This window comes from Panicum virgatum, chromosome 9N (genome assembly GCF_016808335.1).
Source record: "Panicum virgatum strain AP13 chromosome 9N, P.virgatum_v5, whole genome shotgun sequence".
In the NCBI taxonomy this organism is placed as follows: domain Eukaryota; kingdom Viridiplantae; phylum Streptophyta; class Magnoliopsida; order Poales; family Poaceae; genus Panicum; species Panicum virgatum.
In genome coordinates, this window is record NC_053153.1 from 78,994,157 (window position 1) to 79,013,873 (window position 19,717).

General features: G+C 48.1%; 2 protein-coding genes across 2 annotated transcripts; both read left to right on the top strand.

Annotated features, from left to right (window-relative positions):
* Positions 1–2,498: 2,498 nt before the first annotated feature.
* On the top strand, positions 2,499–4,616 carry LOC120692683 (WAT1-related protein At5g07050-like). Its single transcript, XM_039976059.1, has 7 exons — positions 2,499–2,806; positions 2,913–2,975; positions 3,126–3,242; positions 3,346–3,595; positions 3,719–3,877; positions 3,972–4,123; positions 4,222–4,616. Exons 1-7 carry the CDS (start codon positions 2,601–2,603, stop codon positions 4,406–4,408), a joined length of 1,134 nt encoding a protein of 377 aa, XP_039831993.1. The 5' UTR covers positions 2,499–2,600; the 3' UTR covers positions 4,409–4,616.
* A 4,559-nt stretch (positions 4,617–9,175) lies between these two features.
* On the top strand, positions 9,176–13,013 carry LOC120690727. The gene is made up of 5 exons (XM_039973509.1): positions 9,176–9,429; positions 10,904–11,018; positions 11,108–11,197; positions 12,410–12,508; positions 12,588–13,013. The coding sequence occupies exons 1-5, from the start codon at positions 9,362–9,364 to the stop codon at positions 12,687–12,689; spliced, it is 474 nt and encodes a 157-aa protein (XP_039829443.1). The 5' UTR covers positions 9,176–9,361; the 3' UTR covers positions 12,690–13,013.
* The last annotated feature ends 6,704 nt before the right edge of the window (positions 13,014–19,717 follow it).

Genomic DNA, 19,717 nt, shown 5'->3' on the forward strand with positions numbered 1-19,717 from the left:
TTGACGATATTCCCGCCGAGACGCACAGCGGTGGGCTTCGCACCGAGCTCCACAGCAGTAGCTTCAGGATCATCGTCACGGACAAAGAAGCTATTGCTGTCCGACGAGCTGGATGAACTTTCGCTGCCGCTCTTCTTCACATCGGAGGAGGATGCGGTCTTCCGGGATGAGGATGCAGCTTCGCCTTTTTTCCCGAAAGACACTTCGGCCTCTTGGCCGGTGATAGGGGCTGCGCAAGGGGACGAAGAGCGGCGGGGGGAGTTGGCCATGATGTTGACCTCCTCGACGTGCCCCTCATCTTCGCTCTCCTGTGCAGTGCTAAACTCGAGATCCAGGGCGGGACGGACCGCCCTCAGAGGCACCGCCACTTGCGGAATGTCTAGAGGCATCGCCTCCGGAGGAGGACGATTACTGTCCGCGCATCCGCCATCCTCGGATTCCCCCTTGCTCTGCAGAGGAGATTGCTGCAGGATGGTGTCGAGCAGCCGACTTTTCTTTCTCGGCTCCGCGGACGAAGAAGCCTTCTTTCGCTTTGCTTTCTCAAGAGCCTTCGCTTTCTCCAGGCCGCCATGACCTTTGGCAAGCTTCAACTCTGCCGACCGAGGAGGTGCCGAGAGGCCCAACGCATGGAACACCCGGTTCCGTCGAGTCCCGCCAAGATGGCCGGCGAGGGCTTTATACTCATCTTTCGACACTGACCCAACCATCTCATCGGTCCGGCTCTCGATGACAGCTGGGTCCACCCCTGCATCGCCGAGGAAGCAGACGCAGGATGCTTGTATCCACTGCCTTCCACTATGCTTTCAGCCGCTGCAGCTCACGTAGCAGCGTATTGCTGGAAAGAGACAGGAGGGGAGCACCAGTTTTGTCAGAGAATCATTCAGGCGAGCTGCTACTGTCAGGCCTCATCATGGAGGGAGATCCAATTGCACTTCCATACAATTCAACAAAAATGTTCAGCTGTAAAGCTGCGTTTCTTGGCTCTGCTTTGTTCTCGGTTCAGAACTGGAAATCAGACACGTCATAGCTCAGCTGCGACCCTACAACTGACCGTCCACTGTCATCGTGCAGCGAAATAAAGATCTTGGACTAAAGTAAACTGAGCTAGTTAGAATGGCAGCACCCCTGATCAGATATGATCCTGTCTATTCATCATAATTATACTTGCTAATCCTCCCCGCACTACAAACACTGACCAAAACCGGAAGCATGTGCACCTGCACTGCTGCTAGTGCAAGTCTAGGAGCGCTCCAATTCAGCTTTCCCACGATGCCGAATCATCTGTCCTTCCCTGTATCAGAATTCGCTCGGCTCACCCGAGCCGGCGCCGACACCCGCGATAAGTTTCCGACCCTTCTTCAGGAAGCCGAGCGCCCGCCCACCGTGAAATTCCTTGTGCTCCTTGCCGTTGGTGGCTCTTGGCCGTTGCTGTTTCAGGTAGCTGTCAGGTGATCACGCTCACGGTGACAGCACCATGCATCAGGTAGGCCTAGTGGCAAGCTCCCCGGGGTGGGAGGCAGCCGGCCGGGGTTCGAACCCCCGCACCGCACCTGGTCGGGATTTTTCCGGATTTTCTTCTCGAGGAGCTGGATTACGTGCCCGTCACTTTGCACTCAAGAGGTTGTAGTTTCTAGTTTCTAATTAGATAGGGAGTTGTAGTTTCTAGTCCCTAATTAGATAGGGAGTGTATGTGGTGTGATTTTTTTCTCGAGGAGCCTCATGCGTCGGTGGACTACAATGGAATGACATGCCCGTCACTTTACACTCAGCAGGCGTGTGTGTATATGTTGTAGTTTCTAATTAGATAAGGAGGGTGTGTGGCGTCACTTTGCACTCAGCAGGCATGGATGACGTGCCCGTCACTTTGCACTCAACAGGTTGTAGTTTCTAATTAGATAGAGAGTGTGTGGTGTGATTTTTTTCTTGAGGAGCCTTATGCGTCGGTGGACTACAATGGGATGACGTGCCCGTCACTTTGCACTCAGCAGGCGTGTGTGTATATGTTGTAGTTTCTAATTAGATAAGGAGGGTGTGTGGCGTCACTTTGCACTCAGCAGGCGTGGATGACGTGCCCGTCACTTTGCACTCAACAGGTTGTAGTTTCTAGTTTCTAATTAGATAGAGAGTGTGTGTGGTGTGATTTTTTTCTTGAGGAGCCTCATGCGCCGGTGGACTACAATGGGATGACGTGCCCGTCACTTTGCACTCAGCAGCCGTGTGTGTATATGTTGTAGTTTCTAATTAGATAAGGAGGGTGTGTGGCGTCACTTTGCACTCAGCAGGCGTGTGTGTATAGGTTGTAGTTTCTAATTAGATAGGGAGTGTGTGTGGCGTCACTTTGCACTCAGCAGGCGTGTATGTATAGGTTGTAGTTTCTAATTAGATAGGGATTGTGTGTGGTGTGTGGTGTGAGTACACATACTACAGCTTGTACCTAGGATGAGACATTAAAAAAAAGGTATTCAGTTAGTGGCCTGGGTGGGATCAAGTGCCTCACCTGCACAAGGCACGGCACCACAGTCCAGAAGCCAGGTGCCTATATAAACCAGGCTGCTCTCGATCTCACCACAACCGATTCAGCTTGGGGTAGTCCAGCAGAGATGGCTCTCGAGGTCGCGGAGAAGGGAGGGGTGTGGCGGCGGTACGCGCCGCACGTCCAGATGACACTGGCGCAGCTGTGCTACACGCTCATGTACTTCATCACCGAGGCCGCCTTCAACCGGGGGCTCAACCCCTACGTCTACGTCACCTACCGGCATCTGCTCGTCGCCGTCCTCATCTGGCCCTTCGCCTACTACCATGAGAGGTGAGCTCGATCAGCTCTCTCTTGAGCTAGAGTACATGTTCAGAGTTCTGAAATCTGAACCTTGTTGCTCGTGCTTTCTGACCCTTTTCTTGCCCTTTTCTTGCAGGGGGTTGAGGCCCAAAATGACATTCAACCTGTTCATGGAGATCTTTGTGCTGTCGCTTCTCGGGTAAGAACAAGATCAGATAACTGAAACTGTCTCCTTTTTTCCACCTTTTCAGAAGAGATGACAGAAACCGAAAAGAAAAAAAAAACTTGCACGAAAATGCCAACGTGAGAGAGAAGACATTTTTAACGCGTCATGCGCTTCGTCGTGCAGGGTGAGCTTAACTCTGAACATGTATTTCGCGAGCCTGAAGTACACATCCCCAACGTTCGTCACTTCCATGGTGAACACCATCTCCTCCATGACCTTCGTCATCGCCATCATCCTCAGGTGACAGCGATAAGCCTCCTCCTTGCCAGCCTCTCTGACGCGAGATGTCAGTTTCAGTTGTCTGTCAGTTCCGCTGACGCCGTCCGATCCGCCTTGAGTTCAGGATGGAGATCGTGGACGCCAAGAGCCTACGAGGGCTCGCCAAGATCGCAGGGACCGTGGTGTCTTTCGCCGGGGTGACCACCATGACCCTGTACAAGGGAGCGGTGATCAAGAGCCTCTGGAAGTCGCCTATCCACATACAGGGCGGCGGCGGCGGCAGCAGTGGCGGCGTCGCGCATGAGAGCTGGGTGAAAGGTTCAGTCCTCGCAGTGGCCAGCTGCATCTGCTGGTCCATCTGGTACATCATGCAGGTGCTTAACCTCTGATCCGTCACAGAAAAAACAATCACCACTAGCTACGAGTGTTGCCTTGTTTTGGAAGATAGCTGTAATTGGGAAAGCTGATGGCTAGCTTCTCTCATGTTGGTCGATCAGGCCTCATCTCTGAAGAGGTACCCGGCCCAGCTCTCGCTGACGGCGTGGATGTGCACAGTTGGGGGGATACAGTCAACTGTTTTCACGGTGTTCATGCAGCACAAGCCGGAAGACTGGCTCATCGGCTTCGGCCTCAAGTTCTGGTGCATCGTGTACTCGGTCGGTAACTTCAAACGCAAAACTAAAAAAATTGGCTCCCATTTCAGTGCTGCCGTTGCTCACTGTTCATGAACACATGTGGTGTGTTCTTCAGGGGCTCGCCTGCAACGGCTTCACGGTCTTCGTCCAGCTTTGGTGCACCGAGAAGAAAGGCCCCGTCTTTGTGACCATGTTCAACCCCCTCTCGACGATCATGGTGGCCATCCTGGCCTACTTCATCTTCGGCGAGAACCTATACGTCGGAAGGTATGCAGAACGCATGACGTTCTGTTACTCCTGAAGTTCAGTAGTGTTTCCTATGGTTTTCTGCGACTGAATTTCTGATGCTTTGTGCTGATGTGCAGCATCATCGGAGGGGTGGTTGTGATCCTGGGCCTGTACATGTTGCTGTGGGGCAAGGAGAAGGACCAAGAGCACGGCGCGAGCAAAGAGCAGGAGCTCGAGCTGGACTGCGAGAAGCAGGCGAGGAAGGTGAGCGACGTCTACGCGGTGCGGCAGAGCGGAAGCAAAGCGCCCAGGACGATGAAGTGAAGTGACGCGATCTGATGGCTCAAGCACCGTGCCGCACAGTGTCCAGTTCGGTTTTCTGATGTACAGTACAGAATCTGATTCTCACCTGAACTATGCTGCAACGCAGAATTTCACCGATTGTCTGGCTAGTCGCATGGATCATCGGGTATACCAAATTCAGTAATCTGTGAGGTTGTGATCCTGAATCTGAGTAGTAGCATACCAGTTCTAGCAGCCGTTCCAAAACTGGAAATATAAGACAGATTCAAATGAAAAAACAACGGGGTAGGCCGAACGGGTTAACAGGATAGTGGGCCTGCTATGGTCCGGCCCACTTTCTTTCTTAAGAAAAACACAGCTCAATAAATGCTTTCATGGGCTAGTTTGCTACGGCGTTCCTTTCAAAACAAATGAGCCGGTTTACCACCCCTTCCAAAGATGTTTGTGCAACCTTTTAACAACGTCGCTAGACACCCCTCAAAAAAAAACAACGTCGCTAGACTTTTGAATTTATTTTATAGAGTATTTGCTGCATCTTTTGCCGAGTAACTTCGCCGCCACTTTCGGAGATGTTCTGTTGATACTCCTTACCAGTAATTCAAAGCTTTGAAAGTTTCGAGCAACTTCACAGGTAAAAAATCACGAGACTTTCTTGTAAGCTCCACCGAACTTTGTCGCGACTCTCACGGGCGTACTGGCCGGCAGTTGCTACGGTCAAGGTCGTACCGAACTACCGATGTTTTCCTACCTCGGCCACCGTGTTTGCATAACAAACCCTCGCAGCTTGTACATTATTATACACGTTTGGACTCTGAAGCCACGTTGGTAGAGTAGTTGGTGTTTCTCTCTCTGAACAGTGAGCATGGTGTTTACCGTAATTGTTAATTGCATTGCATCACTAGAACATCTGCAGTAACAAACTCCGCTGCCGCTGCGTTTTTTTTTACGGCCACGACGCGCGCCCCAGCTGTAAAAAGTCGTAAACCACCCTGGCCCAGCTGGAAAAACGAAGTGGCAGTAGTAATAAAAGCAGCGCATTTATACGCCCGTACCCTGCGCTGTGTGGGTGGTGGTGGTCCATCCCACGACACGGGCACCACACCGCCTCCGCACCTGCACGCCATTCCTCCACGCGCTTCCGGATTCAAAATTTCCCACGAGGCCTGGGACCCCGCCGAGCCAGGCTACCCCCTTCTGCGCGCAGCACAGGGGCGCGCCGCCGCCCCGGCAGCCGCCACTGGCCGCGCGCGCCCCGCTCGCGCCGGGGTCTGGTGAGATGGGCAGATGGCCTAGTGTGGGAGACTGGGAGGGCATTCTGGTGAAATTTCTTCGGGATCCGGTGGTACTTGGGGCGACAACGGCGCAGGCCGCAGGCCTCGCCGGGCGCGAGCGCGATTCGGTGACCCCGGGGGTTTGCGAAAACAGCCCTTGATTCCCTCTATTCTAGGTGGACCCAAATAGGCAGGGGACCGAATTTGAAAAATGGCACACCAAACTCCTGTATTTCGCCACATGCCACCCGTTCTTTGCTTCTAGGTCCACAAGTCAGCTCACATATTTTGAAGTTACCATTTTACGACACCATCCGAGAACATATCCTAGGTTATAATCTTTTTGGTGTTACCGTGTCGATGCATGTAAAATTACATTAAAATTTAGAAAGAGATCCATGCTTGAGCAAAAAAAAAAGGCATTAACGGATCTTAGACATAAAGTAATATATACTCTTCTTAATACTATGTTATGTAGCTCTAAAAGTATTTGACGGAACACTTTTCAGAACTATATTTGTATTCTTCTAAAATAGTAAGGGTTGCCCATATTAATAAATCAGTGGAAATGGTTCTACAGACATCCTTTTTCCCATTCAGATTAAAATCTAGTGAACCATTATCATCTTCTACCTTTCCCGTGAATCAGCCTTTTTCTTCCTGATGCAAGCTCATGTGATGACTTCCTCTCTTTAATGTACATTTCCGATTGGATCCCACTTACTAAACTTTACTCCCATCACATTAGATGTTTGGATACCAATTATGAGTATTAAATATATGCTAATTACAAAACTAATTGCATAAATGGAGGCGACAAAACCATTAAACCTAATTAGTCCATGATTTGACCATGTTATGCTAAGTAAACATGGGTAATGATGAATTAATTAGTCTTAACAGATTCGTCTAGTGAATTAGCTCTATTTATGCAATTAGTTTTGTAATTAATCTATATTTAATATTTCTAAATAGATATCCGATGTGATGGAACTAAACTTTAATCGGTCCAAAGATAAATACGCCCATCCTGAGACCATCCAATTATGACATTTCAACTCATACACCCAACAATACCACATTTCACACTACAAAAATCTTTTCTGAGGCGGTCAATACCAACCGCCTCTGAGTAAACGTCAAAGTAAATAGAGCATTAACTGATGCGATTTTCTGCCCGCCTGAGTCAATAGAATAGAAAGAAAACAAAAAAAGGGGGAAGCCCGACAAGCCCATCGAGGCCAACGCCCATCCGGCGCCTGCCGGCCACTGCCCGCGTCCCGCCGCGTCTGGCTCGTCGTCGAGTCTGCGCCACCCGCCCCGTGCCGCCCCTCGCGCCGCCGCGGCCCGCTACCCCTGTTCGCCGCCGCATGCCACTGCCGGACCCGTAGATCTGGTGACCGGGGGGGCTGCGCCACCGGTGGGCCTTGAGCGGCGCGGGAGGGGAGCGAGGGAGAGAGAAAGAGGGAGGGGAGAAAGCTTAGAGTTTGGTGGAAGAACCTGGCTCATTTGGATTTACTGGGCCCGATCTCTTAACTAAGGCGGGCTCATATAAGTGAACCACCTCAGAAAATATGAGTATTAACAGAGGCGGTCGTATTTATGTTTATCGCCTCTGTTAATCGATTTTACGAGGCAGTTTTTTTTACTGTCTTGGTTAATAAGACATGACCGTCTCTTTTAATGCTGGGCATTAACAGAGGCGGTTATTTTTTGTACACACCTCGGAGCTTCTAAAATAAGTCGTTGTTAATAAGTTTTTTTTGTAGTAGTGGTTGCTCTGCACCGAGGCGGCAACCACTTCTATGCTCATCTTCTATACTCCCATGTCCTAAAATGTAAGATAGTTTGCTTTATCACAAGTTAAAATTTAATAGTATAAGTTTAGCCAAATTTATAGAGAACAATATTAACATCTAACATATCAAAAAATAAATTATAAAAATATATATCATAATAGATCTAATTATTCTCATTTCACACTCAAAATATTATTACTTTTTTATATACATTTGGACCACTTTAACTTAGACGTTAGGATAAACCAAAAATATCTTACATTTCAGAATGGAGGAGTAGTAACTTTCTCTCAAAGCCTGGCTAGCTCTAACAAAATCGATCTCAAGTTCTCAACCCCAACTCACAACCCAAACCTAATTTGACTGAAATTCCATCAGAGATGGGTAAGAAACTCCTCTGCCCATAGCTTGTTGTATGGCGGCAAAGTGAGGAAAAATAATACCAGGACGAGTTCCCTTGTTCTTTACCTTTATTTCATGAAAATATGAGCAAAATCTTCTTGATGTAAGTTCAATCGCATGAGGGAGGTAATTCCGACGATGCCACATAAGATGATAAGAACATTCCTAGCAATATACGTCTTTGGATTCTACAACTAAACAAACCTATATTCTCTATGTTCCTCTCACGTCGAACTTTTGTTTGGAACATTCCTGCCCTGCTCGTGCAAACTAGAGACGGGCAAAACAACCGAAATGGGTGACGCCGAGGGAGACAGATGCAATGCCAGCAAAAAGACGGTAACGGGCACAAAAATGCTCGCGTACCCGCGGGTATGAACCGGACGGGTGTGGATACAAGTGTCAATTAGTGCCCGCGAGCAAAGATCCAGGTAGAGCTTCATACTCAATAGAATTTCACCATCCTTACATCCACTCCCCATCCTCCATCTAGCTGTCCCTACTCCTGCCCCTTCCTCTCCCTCACACCCCGACCCTCCTCCCCACCTCCCTCACGCCACCTCCTCCTATCTTCCTCCTGCCGCCCCTCCCCTTTTTTCTCCAAGGGTGGAGCTAGCAGTCAGCAGACGAAGCCACCAAGGTTAGCTTTGTATTTCAGCGTTGTCAGCTCCACGTTATCACAAATGAACCATACAAAATATGATTCTTCACTAATTTTGTACAAAATCATCAACGTGAGCTGACGTCAATGAATATGTGTAACTCCGTCTCTACTCTTCTTGCAATGTCACCCATGCCCTCCGCACTCGTGCCGAGGGCACAGCGGCGCCCCTCGAGCCTGGTGTGGCGGCGCTCCGACCAGCCCAACCTCCTGCTTTCTCGGGCACACATGTATGCCCACCAGTAGGTAATGCTCGCGGTCCACGGATGGATGATACGAGCATAGTTTACCACCCCATGGGGTCTGTTCGGATGGCTGGCTGAAATGGCTGTTCCGGCTGGTGGAACAGTACCAGCTGGAGGAGGTTACTGTTGTGGCGGGAGAACAGCTTACTGATGAAAACAACCGTCGGGTCCTACTCCTCTATTCGGCGTCCACTCTGGCTGCCCAGCCGAACGGCTGGGCTGAGCAGCCCAGTCAGCCCAGCCGATTTAGGCCATCCGAAGCCGCTGCATAACGGGTAGTGGGCGTGGGTTGTTTAGAGGACCCAGTGGGGACAGCCTAAATTTTGTTCACGGGTGTGGGCGTGAGAACCCGTATGCGCGGGTAGTTTACCCGTTGCCGGGCGTTCCCTGAAGGAGGCTTCGTTATAATTTTCTTCCAAAGAAAAAGCTGCGTTGTTATAAGTACAGCGTGGGGCTCCCCTCGGACAAGCCCCCGGCCGTCTCCATCCCCAGATTCCGAGAGCGCTCCACAGGCCAGGACCCATCGCGCCGCGGCACCCCCGGCACGCACCGCCTCTCCCATCCCGCCCGGTCGCCTCGCCGCCGCTGCTGCCGAGATGGGGTTCGTGTCCTTCGTCGGGAGAGTGCTCTTCGTCGCCGCCTTCCTCCTCTCCGCCTACCAGGAGTACGCGCCCCTTCCCCTCCCTGCACCTCTCTTCTTATTGCCGTCGTGCTCTCTCGCCGTGTCGTTTCGAGTCTGGTTTCGGTAGATCTGGTGCGGCGTCCGCGAAATCCGAGTGGAAATGGGGGCCTAGGAGCACCGAAGTGCGTGGATCTCGCGGCGCATAGTTTGATTTGTAGGTCAGCCTGGCCAGGGGGTGCGGATCTGCTCATATATATATATTTTTAAAAAAAGCAGCCTCGACACCTCGTACACGAAACGTCGTAATTTTGTTCATGGGCTTTTTCGATCCGCATCTGGGCAGTTGAATTGTGGCATTGATCTGGAGATTTGGAGGCAGCTAGTAGGTTACTATGTATGTGCTAGTTTTTATTTTCTTACTGCCACTTGTACTCTGATCTGGGGTTCGGACCTTGTAATTTGTTGGATTTGTTATCACTGGTGTCATACGTATTGCAGCCGCTTCCGGATCAGCTTAGGTATCACCCCAGTAGTCAAAATTCAAATTAGGCCTACTCCGCCTGAGGAGATTTAGGATTACAGATTCACGCATGGATTTGAATCTGCATTGAGTTTTGCTGCTAGCGAGGCAGTAAACTTAACGTAATTCAACATCTCATGTTGCTAGTGAGATGCCAACATGCATGCAGCCCAATAATCATCAATCACAGGCAATTTTCATGAAACTTCCACAATATGAGTGGAATATCACTATATCAAAAAAGAAATGGAGGCGGCAAAGAGCTAAGTACTATCCTTAGTTATGACTTGTGAGTTGTTGGTTTCAGTTGCTATCAACAGTTATGATGCCTCCTTGGGAGATAAGAGAGGTAACAAAACCCTAGATGTTCATTTTACTGTTTCTATGCGTGTGGTGCAGCAGACTGATTAAGATCACAAAAGCGCTGCAATTTTAGACACTCATACATTCTCTTGCTGCTTTCCTTTTTTGTATGTGTCTGGAACTCATATGGCAACAATTGTACCTTGTAACTAGGTGGAGGACTATTTTTTTTGTGCTTCCCTGATTTTTCAAGGAAGCACCATGATCATTAACTGCAGCAGAAATCAGTGTCTCACAAAGTCATAAATTTTATCTGCACTTGACTCTTTGTCACCTCCATGTGAAGGATATAGCACAAGAATGCTGCACCACTTCTGTCTAATATGATTGTTGCCTAGTCAAGTCCTATTTCTACACAGCTTTACCCACTTAAGTCCGAGTTTGGCCAGTTTTGAGTAGTGACTAGTAGGAAAAAAATTTAGAGGACCCATTTGACAGGTTAGCTTGTTAGGGGTACTCGTAAGTTGTGACGTCAGGTCTCATGTGACACTGTTTTTGTGAATATCAGGATATATAATAGGTTCGCCTTTCTGTTTTATTTTCAGTTGAGATGTCCATAACCAGCTTGTTCGCTTGAAGCACACCTCACATGTAATCTAACAAGAAGAATTTATTTTTCTCTCCTGAGTGCAGGTTTAATGAATTTGGAACTGATGGTGGGCCAGCAGCAAAGGCCCTTCAGCCCAAGTTCAATGTGTTTGTCAAAAATATCTCTTCCCACTTGGGAGTTGCCATGCCTCATATTGAGGTGATAAATACTTTTCTCATGTCATCTTTCTGGTTGCTATGTTGTGGATCATTGTTTTGATATCTTAAGTTTTTCTTTTATTTACCCAGTTGAAGCATGTAATTGCTGCCACAATTGCGCTCAAGGGCCTTGGAGGTCTTCTTTTTATCTTGAGCTGCTCTCTTGGTGCCTATCTCCTGGTATGTAGCTTGCTTTGCTGCAATCTATTTCCTTTAATCTTTCACCTTTCCTTTTATAAGTAAATAATCAATTAGTATTCATCCTGTTTACTGAAAACTTCAATGAAAATGAAGGCTCTAGAGGCACATGGCACCTTTTTCAGAGGTCATGGTAAAGTAGGTTCCACATTTGCACGTATTCAGTGCGTAAGGTGCTCATGATGCAAATATTGCTTTTTGTCCAGTGGATATTGTCATGCAGAAAGCATCTTTGTGTAGTCATTCACGGTTTTATTTTCAGTTGAATTTAAATGTCAATAACTTAAGTTTCATGTTCGACTTGGGACTATTCTGTGCACATATTGAGGTTTTCTGTTTTCTTTTTCTTCTAACATAGTTGAACCTGGCTACCTATAGTTTTAATATTCTTTGACTATTGAGAAACAGATAAGGATATCCTTTACACTTTCATATTATGCTGTTGCAGTCTGGATCTAAAAATTATTGTGTAATGATGAACATGATTATGTTGCAATCTGGATAAAAAGTTTGTTGTGTAATGATACATATGATTGAAAATCTGGCTCTACCAAGCTTGGCATGATCTTCAATGCCAAGCAACAAAATTAGTTTTTTCATTCTGTATGGTCTACTTTTGTGTCTTGCGTATAATCTTATCTAAGTTCCAACCTGGTAGATCTTGGTTCTAACTGTTTTATTGCTGCACCCTGTGGTTCTTTGCTTCAGAGGATAATTGAGATGAAATTACTATGCTCCTTCTGTTTTCAAACATATGATGTATAGGACAATCTAATTGCTAAAGAATGTATGGTCCATATTTTGGTATAATTAAACTACCTGGTGTCCGTGCCCCCAGCAAATATTGATGGTCAATCTTCAATCTTGACAGAAATGCACTGCAATTTTTGTATTGCTCACCTTGTGTCCGTAGCCCCAGTTTCACCTTGTGACACACACATCGTTTGCTAAGCATCATCACTTCTTCGGTGACGTTATTACTCCTGTGAATTCACTGCTATAATAGATTATAATGTAAATTGATTTGCTATTGGGCCATTGGTCATACTATGTTTTTCCAGCATCTTGGTCTTTAGGCACCACGTTGATATGTGCTATTCTTTTTTTTTTGGGTGGATTTAGACAAATCAGATATGCTTGTTTGTCACTGTAGCCACCAGAGCCACTGCTAATGAAGTTACTTCATCGTTGCAGTTGTTGTACCTTGCTATTGTCACCCCTATTGTGCATGACTTCTACAACTACGACATGGAGAAGGCAGAATTTGCACAGATCTTTGGGAAGTTCACCCAGGTAATTGTGGATTTCTGTATTTGCAAATTTGCTAAGCAGGGACTAGTCTGTCCTAGTATCTGAATATTTGTGATTGCAGGATCTGGCACTCATTGGAGCACTTCTCTTCTTCCTGGGCATGAAGAACTCCATCCCGAAGCGGCAGGCCAAGAAGAAGGCTCCCAAGGCGAAGACAAACTAAGGCTCTCTAGATAGTATTGTTGCAACTGTAGGGGCCTCAGGCGGTGTCAGGAGACGGTCTATTTTGAAGCAAAGCTGCGATGCGAAGCCAATGCCATCGAGCTGCGCTTTCATATGTATCAGATTCCATTTTGCAGGGCACGGCCCGAACGAAGGTGTGAGTGGCGGATTAGGCGACTAGATTGTACCATTATGTACTCGTGATTGGTTTGTTGGACTAGGTTGCCAATGATTGATCCTCTATTTGATTTATCTTGCACTGCGCCTTGTTAGCAGTGCAGGAATTCGCTACTAATTCAATGGCTGAAATTTCATTTTTCTCTTCGTCTCTTGTCAGAATGCCAGTTTACGCGATGTTCTCCTAGTAGTATTTCATTGTGTGTGTGTTTTTTTTAAAAAGTTTGGGAGCCGTGCAGATTCCAAGCGGTGAACGCTTGTGGTGTTGTGAATTGGTTTTGCCAGTGCCCTCGTGACTCGGAGGATTTTTTTATTTTTAATCTTTTTTAAATAATATTTTAAATTTAACTTGGTTGACAGTTTATTTTCACCGCATAGCCTGTTTGGTCGCGCCAGCCTAATTGGCGCGACTGGCAGCCTTTGTCGCGCCAGTGCATGCGGCGCAACAAGGGTGCCATGCTGGCGGCGCCAGCAGCGGCTGGACACGCCTGTAGCTGACGTGGACACGCCTGTCGCGCCAGGCGGGCTGGCGCGACAAGCGCTTTGTCCTGAGCCCGCGCAGGCCCCTCCTCCCCCACCCTCCCTTTCTCCTCCCTCCAATTCAAGCTCGAGCAGCGCAGAGAGGCCGCCGCCCGCCCGCCCCCACAGATGCCCCCGCCCTCCCCAAATCCATTGTTTGGGGGGGGGGATCGCTCCGGCTCCTCCCCCGAAGGTATTGCCCTACTTTTCTTTTTGTTTCACCGTGAGCATTGGTGAATTTTAGTGGTATTTGTTGATTAGGATTTGTTCTTTGATTTGTAGAAATATATTGTATATGGTAGTATGTTCATGTATGGATGTTTAGGTGTTACTCAGATGCATCTTTGCTCTCGAATTTAACGAGAGGAATGACTTGCATGTCTCAAATATTTCATTTGTTAGTGTTAGATAGTGGTAATGAGAGTATTAGTCTAAATTAGTTGGAGTAGTGGCACACTAGAACCTCTTCAATCATGTGCATGCTCCTTAAACTTTAGATTTCAAGTTTAATTTAGACTAATGATATTTAAGTCTAGATATATGACAACTTTCTTGTAGGTATTTAGGATGTAGTTTGAGGACACATAGTAGGATGTAGTTTTTGTTGTAGAAGCGTCAATTTTTTGTTTTACTTGGTATGGTCATTTTAATTACTATTCGGTTCATTTTTTGTTGGGTTGTACTGATCAAGTTTTGATTCGTCATTGCAGGACTTGTGACATCCGAAAAATTCACCCGAATAAATTGCTCGCTAAAAATGAATTTCAAATTTTTTTCCAAAATTTTGGTTCGTCGCTGAGCTCCCCAAATCCCCCCAAACCTTTCCCATCGAATCTCTATTCCGACACCCGAATTCAATCACCATTCCATCTCCCTTTTTCCCTCGTTCCGCGCAACGCGCTGTGCGTCGCCGACCGGCGCGCATGCTTGTCCGGCCGGTCGCCGCCGCGAATCCCGCCGGCGCGATCTCTCTTTTCTCTGTCTCTTTTTCTCTCTCCCTCTCTTTTTTCCCTATTTCCCTTTTCTTTTTCTTTTTCCCTCTCTTTTCCTTCTTCCTTCTCTCCTTTCCGCCGCACGCGCACGCACTGCTCCCATGTGGACCACGCGCGCGCCCCTGCTCGCCGCGCTGCCCGTCGTCAAGCACAGCGCCGCCTGCCCCGCTCGCGCCTGCCCGAGCCGTCATGTCACCCTGTGCCGCCTTGCCGCCCGCGCCGCCGCGCCACGACACCGGGCGCCATTAAGGCTGCCCGCCGAGCTCGCCGGCCTCCACCACGCCCCGCTCTCCCCACCGCCTTGCCTCGCCTATAAATAGGCCCCTCGCGCAGCCTCTCGCCACCACAGCCACCTCAGCCGCCGCTCGCCTCCTCCCTAGGTCCGCAGCGCCGCCGCCAAGAGCTCCCCTGCCCCGCCGCCGCCGGCTCCCGTGGACAGCTCTCCTCGCTATGCCCCAGCCCGAGCCAAGGTAGGGGATAGAACCCTCTTGGTCCCCTCTTGCTCCCCCCTCCTTTACCGCCGCCGCGCCTCCAGGAAGCCGGCCCAGGGCCGCCGCCGCCCGCCGGACGTCGTGGCCAGGCCGCCTCGTTCCACCTACGCTCGAGCTGCGGCCGGGATTCAACCCCGCGTACCTCCCTCCGTCTTTTCCCCCACACCATGGCCGCTGTCGCACTCCCAGGCCGCCGGCCCCAGACCGCCGCCGGCGCGCCGCCCCCCTCCCCTGTTCTGCGGGAAGAGAGGAGGGAGAAGAAAGGGCTATTTTGCCCAAAAGCCCCTCTCTTTCTTTCTATTCTATTAAGAGCCCTCCCACCTCTCTAGTTCTTTCCCAAAAGAAACCCTTCCTATTTTTCTATTCGCAAATAAACCCTCCACCACATAGAAATAATTCTGAATATGCCCCTGCCCCTTTTCAGAGTAACCCGTGTATTTCTAGAAATTGCAACCAAGTCCTTTCTCTCCCAAAATAATTAGAAATAGGTCCCTGAATCCTTATTTAACCCCTGCACCCCTCTTTAATTCGTCATTTCATGCGTCAAACATTCCCCGATAGACCCGAAACTTTACCACGCCATTTCTAGTATAATTTCGGCCATGCCATTAGAAAACCGCCCAAAAATATTACTCCTGTCTCCATATCTTAATTGTTCCCGATTCGAGCTCAATGATAAAATCTTTAATTCTTTTTCTTTATTGTGTGCTTGTTTGTATGCGTCGTAGATCACGGTGTGAACGAGGGAGAGCCCGTCGACGAGCAGTACCACGAGCAAGTGTGCGAGGACTAGTTCCGCAATCCCGAACCCGAACGACAGTACCTCGATCAGGACTTCCCGGAAGGCTTTGAGAACGACAAGTTCAATCCCATCCTTTGATGCATATTTTGTCCCAGTTTTATAAACACAACCTATTGGCCTATTTTGCAAAACTGCATATGTTTTGACTGCTGAAAACATGGTTGGATAGCCACCCCTTGATTTATTATAACCATTCCTTGACCACCTAGATTAATGTCTGAATGTGATCTGTTTGGATGTTAATCGCTGCTAGAACGTTTAGGACCTTAAACACGGTACAACTTGTTTTATAAAAAGGAAATGGGTGAGTGTGTGGGAAGGGAAAACGTGGAATTTTTGAAAGATGAGTTTAGACGGGATGGATGGCACTTCTGTGTGAATTGCCGAATGGTGTGCTCGTACCTGTGTGGTTGAGCAAGGTTGAGAGATATCCATCTTGTCACAATTAAGGACCGAGTTGGTGTGTCATCTTGCCTAACTTCACTATCGTGCAAACCACTCGACCGTTGTATGTGGCAACGGCTTAGCATAAACCCCACTAGTTAGTCTGATAGCCATCAAGAGAGCTGAGAGCAACGGGTGATCAAGGAAAAGGGATAAACTCTGTGTGACTTATGCCTTGGTTAAACCTCGTAGATAGGTCAATCGCCCCTTGATGGATCCCGTGGTGGCTAGTCAGGTCTTGCTAAGGTGGGTAATGGCTTTGTTGGGATCTGCACCGACACTACGGTGATCATGCTGTGGTACCCCGCTTGTGGGTAAAGTTGCACACCTTTGCAGAGTATAAAATCTATTCAAATAGTCGTGCCCACGGTACTGGGCGAGTTATGGTTTGGTCACACAACTAGTGTTTATTCCGGGAATGGATGGGTTGGCGTGAGTTGTTTTGGAAAGTGTCCGGCAGCTGTGCCGTGTGCTACGACGGATGAGGAGTCTGGTAGCAATTTAAAAACTTGGATCCTGTGTGGATCAACCCTAAGTGTTACTCGGTACAAGATAATTGCTTTGAAAATCCCTTTTCATTCAAATGAACCCATGCATAAAAATTAGCTTTTCGCAAATTAAACCCTAGCATTATCCTTGATTTACCCTATGCATTATATTCTGTTTATACCCCCTCCGTGAGTGTGGTTGGACTTGCTGAGTACATTTGTACTCACCCCTTTCTTAATTTTTACAGAGGAAGATCCAGACTTTGTTCCCGAGGACGTTGAGTAGGGGTTCCGTTCTGCACCCAACTCTGCCTGTGGTGTTGGCCCTGTTCAGGATGCTTTCGCTGGCGTGATACTCTGAGCCCGAGCTAGATCCCATGTGGGTCGTGCTCTGGTGTATCACCATAGCCTTTTTACTTCTTGTTATTGTCTGTCTCGAGTGTCCACCTCCTCGGAGGATTGTACGGTTACGTACCATCTGATGAAATAAATGTGTATCAGCCTCCTGAGACTGATATTTGTAATACATTTAAGTCTTCTCTTATGAGGGGACGCTTCAATGGCGCACCCCATGTACCCCCTACTGGAGACATTCTACGATTCCAAGCACCAGGCTCACGTCCTAATTGACCAAGGCGACGTTAGTCTTTGGACCTCAATAGATACCATAATACATTTTCATTGTAATTCGTTAATCATATTATATTTGTGTTTTTTTTGTCCTCTAACGAATCCTTTTTACAAAAACAGGTGTTGCAGCCCCTTCGTCCACGTACCCACTCCCCACTACGATGGGATGAGCGGTATGTGTCGTACCTTTGCCGGGCCGGGATGATTCCTCTCTCTCGGGTTGTGTGTGCGGGCCTCCCAGTGATGGATGCGCCTCTGCTCAGTGCTTTTGTGGACCGTTGGAGGCCGGAGACACATTCGTTCCATTTGCTTTGCGGGGAGGTGACCATCACTATGCAAGATGTTGCGATGATTCTAGGGCTACCTTTAGAAGGAAAAGCAGTAACTGGAATTATTAATGGTGATGGATGGAGAGATACGGTAGAGGCAGTCATTGGGATACATCCACCAGTACCACCCGAAGGAGTTAAGGAAAGGAAGACCTCAGGGGTCAGTTCTGCATGGTTGAAGCAGCATTTCAACCATTGTCCTCAAGGAGCAGCACAGCAGGTCATTGAGCGCCATGCACGTGCATGGCTGTGGCACCTGTTTGGAGGGTTCTTGTTTCCTGATGGTTCCGGGAACACTATATCTTGGATAGTCTTGCCAATTCTTGGCCAGCAATGGGAGAATATTACACAGTACAGCTGGGGCTCGGCAACACTTGCTTGGATGTATCGACAGCTCTGTGACGCATGTAGGCGTGTTGGAAATGACTCCAACCTTGGTGGATGTGCATACTTGTTGCAGATTTGGATTTGGGAAAGGTTCCCGGTGGGCCGGCCGTACCGTGGCGAATTGGAGGTTTGTGTCATGTTCTTAAGTTTGTTTTTGATTACTTCAACAACATTGGTGTATCTAACCCTAACTTACTTGTTACTGAAGCCATGTGAAGCGTCCCCTCATAAGAGAAGACTTAAAAGTGATACATTATTAGTCCCAGGAGGCTGATAACACTTTTATTACATCATATGGTACATCACCGTACAACTCTGCGCGGAAGTGGGCAGTGAAGCGCCACTATTGCGAGGATAACAACTAATACCCACACAACGATATTAACTATGAAAAGGGGGTCATTAGAGTCTCGCACCATGCGGAACTTCCTGCGGGTGACCCTAACCACAGGCAAGGTTGGGTGCAGGACGGGACCTCTACTCGACGTCTTCGGGAACAAAGTCTGGATCTTCCTCTGTAAAAATTAAGAATGGGGTGAGTACAAACGTACTTAGCAAGTCCAACCATACCCGCGGAGGGGTATAAACAGAATATAATGCACATGATAAATCAAGGATAAGGCTAAGGTTTAGTTTGCGAAAAGCTTATTTTTATGCAAGGGTTCATTTGAAAGAAAGGATTTTCAAAACAAGTTTTCATTGTACCGATTAACACATAATGTTGGCCCACACAGGACTCAAATTTTAAGCTGCTACCGTACTCCTCATCCGCCGTAGCACACGGCACAACTGCCGGACACATTCCCAAAACAACTCACACCAACCCATCCCAAAATAAACACTAGTTATGTGACCACACTGTAACTCGCCCAGTACCGTGGGCACGGCTATTCGAATAGATTTTAACTCTGCAGAGGTGTGCAACTTTACCCACAAGCGGGGTACTGCAACTCGATCACCGTAGTGTCGGTGCAGATCCCAACAAAGCCATTACCCACCTTAGCTAGACCTGACTAGCCATCACGAGATCCACCAAGGGGTCATTGACCTATCACAGAGGTTTTAACCGGGGCATAAGTCACACAGAGCTAATCCTTCTCTTTGATCACCCGTTGCTCTCAGCTCTCCTGATGGCTATCAGACTAACTAGTGGGGTTTATGCTAAGCCGTTGCCCATTCAACGGTCGAGTGGTTTGCACGGTAATAGAGTTAGGGGAGATGACACACCAACTCGGTCCTTAGTTGTGACAAGATGGATATCTCCCATCCTTGCTCAACCACACAGGTACAAGCACACCAAACGGCAAATCACACAGAAATGCCATCCATCCTATCTAAACTTATCTTTCGAAAATTCCACATTTCTCCCTTCCCACACACGCACACATTTTCTTTATAAAACAAGTTGTATTGTGTATAAGGTCATAAGCGTTCTAGCAGCGATTAACGTCCAAACAAAACACATTCAGACATTAATCTAGGTGGTCAAGGAATGGTTATAACAAATCAAGGGGTGGCTATCCAACCATGTTTTCAGCAGGCAAAACATATGCAATTTTATAAAACAAACCAATAGGTTGTGTTTATAAAATCTAGGACAAAACATGCATCAAATGGTGGGATTGAACTTGCCGTCTTCAAAGCCTTCCGGGAAGTCCTGCTCGAGGTACTGTCCTTCAGGTTCGGGGTCACGGAACTGGTCCTCGTTTGCTTGCTCGTAGTACTATTCGTCGATGGGTTCTCCCTCATTCACACCGTGATCTATGACGC

Coding starts and splice junctions, on each gene's coding strand:
- LOC120692683 (XM_039976059.1), top strand. CDS start 2,601: ATGGCTCTCGAGGTCGCGGAGAAGGGAGGGGTGTGGCGGCGGTACGCG. Junction 3,596..3,718: donor CCATCTGGTACATCATGCAG/GTGCTTAACCTC, acceptor TTGGTCGATCAG/GCCTCATCTCTGAAGAGGTA. Junction 3,878..3,971: donor TCTGGTGCATCGTGTACTCG/GTCGGTAACTTC, acceptor TGTGTTCTTCAG/GGGCTCGCCTGCAACGGCTT.
- LOC120690727 (XM_039973509.1), top strand. CDS start 9,362: ATGGGGTTCGTGTCCTTCGTCGGGAGAGTGCTCTTCGTCGCCGCCTTC. Junction 9,430..10,903: donor CTCCTCTCCGCCTACCAGGA/GTACGCGCCCCT, acceptor TCCTGAGTGCAG/GTTTAATGAATTTGGAACTG. Junction 12,509..12,587: donor TCTTTGGGAAGTTCACCCAG/GTAATTGTGGAT, acceptor TTGTGATTGCAG/GATCTGGCACTCATTGGAGC.